The following is a 6233-nucleotide window of genomic DNA, read 5'->3' on the forward strand; positions in this document are numbered from 1 at the left end:
GCTAAACCATCCCTGGATTTACGGGGTGTCACCCCCTACTTGACTTGGGAGGGGGAGCGGGGAAGGGGAGCGGGGAGGGGGAGCGGGGAGGGGGAGCGGGGAGGGGGAGCGGGAGGGGAGCGGGAGGGGGAGCGGGAGGGGGAGCGGGGGGAGGGAGCGGGGAGGGGAGCGGGGAGGGGAGCGGGGAGGGGGAGCGGGGAGGGGCGGGAGGGGAGCGGGAGGGGGAGCGGGGAGGGGGAGTGGGGAGGGGGAGCGGGAGGGGAGCGGGAGGGGGAGCGGGGAGGGGAGCGGGGAGGGGGAGCGGGGGGAGGGGGAGGGGGAGCGGGGAGAGGGAGCGGGGGGGGAGGGGGAGGGCGGGGAGGGGAGCGGGGAGGGGGATAAGACAGGAAGCTGTTGGCATGCGGCACAGGGTAAATCGCGAGGTATAGTGAGTAATTAGCTTACATTTGCTTTGTTTTGGAAGAGTATAGGGGGGGGGGGCTTTGGTATTTAACCGTACTTTTCATTTCATTTGCTTTGTAAAGCGCTAAGGAACTGTTTTGTATACCAGCGCTATATAAATCTTAAATATTATTATTATTATTATTATTTGCATGAATAGAACGTGTAATTAACCTTTTTTTTCTCCCTAAAACGCCCTCATTGTATTATTATTGAGATTATGTCATCATGAAGCTGATATTAGGATATTTGGCCCAAACTGATGATTATCCCCCACTCAGGATTAAGGAGAGGTGATTGTAACGCAAAGAATAGAGAAAGAGAGAGAGAGAGAGAGAGAGAGAGGGGAGAGAGCAAGGGGGAGGGGGAAGGAGGGAGAAAAATGAAATGTAATAAGGAGCGGAGATTGCGTGCGTGAGAGTAGGAGAGATCGAGAGATAAATAAAGAATCAATAATTTAGTGGGGTGTATGAAATAGAAAACATAATGGAGAAAAAACATCATGTTTACATATTACAACTCATAGTACTCTTTTAAACTTGTTTGTTTGACAGTATATTGTAATTTATCCAGCTTGTTTCCTTATATGGTTTGATCAATGCACACTACAGTTTGGACACGATCCCAAACCATAATACACATGTGGTCACGTGAACCACAATCTTGGCAAAGAATCATTTGAATAGAATCTTAAAACGAGGGACAAACAACTAAATGTATCTGTGTCTATTTTGTAATGCATGAAGATTAAATTTAAGTCCGAGAAGATCAATTTAAAAGTATTTGTTTTGAGATTTTCTGTTTTTGTTTGGCTACAACCGAATGGAAAGAGATATCCCACAATACGTACCGTTCGTTTAAATTTATTACTGTATTTTTATCCCTATATGTCCATATAGATGCAATCGTTTAACATGTTCATAATCATGTTTGCCAAAACAGAGGGATGTCTCGATTGTCTTCATATTCTTTCCAGGGAGGGGGGGGGGGGGGGGGGCACTTAAGACTTTTGTCAATAATTTCAGTATTTTTGGATGGATATTTCAATATGAACTAGCAACTTCTTGCGAAATCAGATATTATTACTCTGTATGATGCAATACCCACATTTTGAACTGATGAAAAGCTGTTCAACTATTGCATAATAATTATTGATCGTTCCAGAAGAATCATCTTTCTATAGTCAAACACGGGCGTCGGTCTAATTAACCCAGTAAACAACCTTTAATAACGTGCTTCGGAAGTCTAGCTATCCAGTCAAACCGGTGTTCCTCTTAACCAGGGGGGCTGCGCTGATTATAGGAAAGAAACTTATTGAACACCTCAGTTGGGTATTGTGACTTTTTTTTCCATTGGCAAATATTTGACTCTTTTTGACTTTTTTGAGAAATACTATTTGCTTGTTGGAAATTACATATGTATATTTCATGTGTATATTGTCTTACTATCATGTTATATATTTTTAAAACTTTTTATTTGAAAAGAAAAGGGGAAAAAGTTGTATAAAGTATTACGAGTATTTAATCTCATCCATGTATTATGGCGGATGAGACTTATTTATTTGGTGATTGTTATCTTCACTCTTTAACTCAATTACACTATAACTTAGAAATGTGTTATCAAAATCGAGAATTATCCTACTTGTTTGAATAAAGTTTGAATTTGAATTTACTGTCCTGTCCGGAGCTAGCTTTGTCCGACCCCCACCCCCCCCCCTCCCCCTCCCTCCACCTTCTAAACGGCCCTCCGACGCCCTTCCTCCCATTTTAATTATGTTCAACAATAGGGTACAGTATGCAGTAGGGGGAAAGCCAGCAGCATTTGCTTCTCCTCCCCTTGGCGCGCCCCTGGCTCCGCCACCGGTATATTTTGAAACAAATATCTTTCAAAACCATGCAGTTTCCTGTGCTTCATTCAAGGGTCTTCGATCACATGCTAGTAATTACGTACAGTGTAAACAGATTTCGATTTGGGTGTCATACTATTTATGCTGGTAAAATGTAAATCGAAACCACTTGGATTTATCACGTAGCTAGGCTATTAGTAGAAACGTAGTATTGTTTCGTCGTGAAAAACAAGTCATGATGCCATTGCTGTAAATATATACTGGCTTTGTGCCATAATGACACGTATCTCATAACATGAGTATAGTTTGCCCTCAAGACCAATTTACAATGGCTGTCAGAGGAAAGTAAGGAGTATACTGTACTGTAGTAAATAATGAATCTATTTGAAAAAGCATTTTTGTCCTCCTTCCAATTTGATTCCTTTGTTACTTTTATAGTTTATACCACCCCGCCCTTTCTTCAACAACCACGAATGACGTATAGAACATCGTTCCATTATTGTGTAGCAGTAAGAAAGGTCACACTACATCGACCATACATAATACAAGTATACTCGAAGTTTTACCGCGCCCTATAAACAAGCGTTGATATTAGTTTTGTGTAAACATGAGAAATCTATAGGAGACCTTATGTCATTTGTTAGGACGAAAAAGATGATGAGTTTATCAAATGTGAATCGAAAATACAGTTAGGTTGCGAACATATTTATTCGAAACATGTCATGCTTTAGTTTATCGCTCTTTTAATATTTTCATCAAGTGCTCATCACGAACGTTTGGTGTTTCATTCACCTCAATAGCAAATCGGTTGTGCAGCTCGCTCTCCAATGTAATTCGATTTTAATTGAGCTTGTTTAGTTCTACATTGTATGCAGTTGGCAAGATAATTTTGTTTTGGAAGATATGCATGTACTGTGAATGCATGATGAAATTACCCGTTTCTTTTCATCAGTATAATCTCTGTGACGTAAAAACATATTCCATTGTTTTCTACAAGTGACGTCACAATTAATTTTCAGAAAATAGAATTATAGAATAAATGAAATTTCTTCACAAAACATTTAGGAGCAAGTTATTGGAAATTTGGAATAGACTTGTATGCTAACAATCAAATTTGATGCATGCTTTTTAAACAACGGTTGTTCTTGACAACTTGTAGGCTTTCCCGAGGCTTGTCCAACATAACAACACATGTTAGCAGACTGGATACGATAATTTGTCCCCCCCAAAAAAATTGTAAACAATTTACTAGTGGGCAGTGATGTAAAATGTCAATTTCTATTGAATCTATTATGTATATAGTATCCATTGTACCTGAAATTTCGCTTTCGAATATATTTTATTTTGAGGCTACAAATGGTTCTCCAACTTAAGAGTTCAGTTTGACTTAGGATCTTTGTGAAACACCCCTAGGTCAGCATTTGTGATGGGTTATTCTAAAGTTCCTCCTTCTTTTTTGCTAATACAGTTTTTTCTAACTGAAATCAAGACATTTCACAGTCACAGTAAAAAAGGAATATTAGGAACTGCATGTACATGTATGACTGCAGTGTACATAATAAAACATGTACCAACATGTTATGACTTGTAGCCAATACAAATAAAGCTTCTTTCATTTAACAGTTTGTTTTTCTCATTGTCTTCCAATTGACTGCCATTCTTTTGCCAAGCATTCGATGTAAAACTATTTCATTCACCTGCAAGAGATTACATGTCAGTAGTCAGAAAACAATCAATAAATACCTAGTTAGGTTTGAAAACACCATGTCTGTCCAACTAGCTGGTAAATAATGAATGAATTCTAGCATTGCAATACATGTACAATAAATGCTAACAGGTGATTGTAATAGTATATGTGTGTCATTTGGAAAATGGTGCAAATCTGAATAAATTTCAATAATGGCCTACAGTGGTAATTGAAGAACTCAATTTCAATCGCTCAAGCATTCTTGCCTTTCTTAACAACAAACAGATAACAGTGTAATCTTGTGATTTTAATAGTTGTCATTTGATGTTTTATTTTTTTTTTGTTCAATCTAGAAATAAATATTTTCTCCATTCATGATTCTATTACTTTACACATGTCTGTTTGTCTTTGGCATGGTTTGGAAAACGTGTCTCACACCAGACAGACAAACAACACACAGTGACTCTATACATCATTTCAGTACTTTGGTATCATAATACAAGCATTCTGGAAAATCACTGCATTTTTTTTTTTACATAGTTCTTTGATGAATGGCAGAGACCGATACCTTTTACAAACATATCACAAAACATAAAAAAACGGTTTTAAAATTTAAAAAAATGACTAATGCACACATGTTGAAAGATGTCCTGACATTGTACAGTTTGATATAAAAAATGTGAAAAAGATCTAATATGAATTCAGTGCCATAAACACTCTTCCATAATCTCTGATTCCCAGATACAAAAACAACATCAATTCAATCACGCAGCATCAATTATCACAAGCAAGCACAAAATATCTATAAAAAGTTAAAAACCTTTAAAAAACAATGATAGCCAAAAGGGAAGTCACAATATTTGCACCATAGTTTAGGGAATGAGAGTTTGACGTGGAGGGAGGGAGGGAGGGAGAGAGCGATGGGGGCTATGCTCTGCCAGCAATGGATTTGTTGACCCATCGGTACTGTTCAGGGTTTGGTTGACGGACCCACACCTTGTTCTGAGGGCGCTGTATAACACGAGGCGTGTTGGTTGCGTTCCTATTGAACACGTATTGAGAGGAGTTCACCATCTTCCTACCGCTGTTTGGTCTCAGGTTATCATTGATGACGAGCTGTCTGGGAGGGCTGGAGGGGGGAGAGGGAGTGGGGGAGAGTTGATTTGCATTGTTCTCGTTGAAGGCATTGTTTGATGATGATACAGGAGTTGATGGTCTGTTGTCTGTCAGAGTTTGCTGGTTGAAGGTAGCTACTTCACAAACTGTTCCTCTCTCTCCAAACCTGCAAATAAAAGAAAATGGAGCATGCCTGTTTACAAATCGACAACAAATTTGATTTTAATCCACTCACAACAGCGACACTAGATAGTACAACTAGTAGCTTGCAAAATTTTGACAATCTCTGGCGTGCTAAATCCCTACAGCAATTACATGAAGACATGTTTTAAGAGTCCGCATCAAGTTTACCCGATAAGTAAAACATTTTTTTTTCTTCATGATCTTTACATCAAGTCGATGCTTTGCTCAGACGTTAAAAAAATAACATGAACACGTTTGTCTAGAAAGTCTAACTTAGATCAGTAGATGATAGGGTACCATGTCGCAATTGTTCTATTTGTCAACACTTTTCAAGTTTTCTTTCATCTTTTTTTTTTTTTTACTGGGGTTTACAATGACAAAGTTGTAACTTTATAATTAAAGGCTAATCTGTAAAGGTGGAATTATTATTCTAAAATTTCTATTCATCTAACTTTTAGACTAGATCTAGATCTAAATGCACTTTACAAATGAGACATGATGAAGTTGAGAAAGTGAACACAGCTTACCTGCAACTGACTTCCAAAGGGTCCACCCAAAGACACAATTCTGCGGGTAGGTTGAGGTGATTGTAATGAATTCCACAGTCTTTGGCAGTCTTGCTTATCACACTATCTCGGGGCTCGTTTCTGCTAACTCGAATGCAGCGATACGCTTGTCCTTTCGACGGCTTGTCCTCATACCAGTGATTTCTGAACTTCTCAATGAGTGTTAGCGCCAACTTTTCCGAGAATTTACTCATTTGTTCAGCTGTTAGGCTCGTGTTCCTCTTCACGATCCTTGTCAGAAATACAACTGCTGCTGCTATTTCGTCCTTCATTATGTCAACAATGTCTGCATTAATGTGAAATCTAACTCCAAAAGTAACAATCCACGTTCAAAGTTGTTGTAAAGTTCCACGTAGCGTAGCGTAAGTCTCTCCGTGTAATGTAAATAACACAG

General features: G+C 39.0%; 1 protein-coding gene across 1 annotated transcript in view; it reads right to left on the reverse strand.

The window, feature by feature from the left end:
- Nucleotides 1–4279: 4279 nt before the first annotated feature.
- Nucleotides 4280–6233, reverse strand: part of LOC587987 (protein BTG4) — a 2208-nt gene continuing 254 nt past the window's right edge. The window contains exons 1-2 of the mRNA XM_787689.5: nt 5801–6233; nt 4280–5256 (exon numbers count right to left, since the gene is read on the reverse strand). The exon at nt 5801–6233 is cut by the window's right edge and continues 254 nt beyond it. Of these exons, the coding sequence (XP_792782.2) occupies nt 4902–5256; nt 5801–6111 (666 nt within the window). The 5' untranslated portion in view covers nt 6112–6233 and the 3' untranslated portion in view covers nt 4280–4901. The remainder of the gene's footprint in view (nt 5257–5800) is intronic.

The sequence above is a fragment of the Strongylocentrotus purpuratus genome, unplaced genomic scaffold (assembly GCF_000002235.5).
Source record: "Strongylocentrotus purpuratus isolate Spur 01 unplaced genomic scaffold, Spur_5.0 spur5_scaffold_1, whole genome shotgun sequence".
Taxonomy (NCBI): Eukaryota; Metazoa; Echinodermata; class Echinoidea; order Camarodonta; family Strongylocentrotidae; genus Strongylocentrotus; species Strongylocentrotus purpuratus.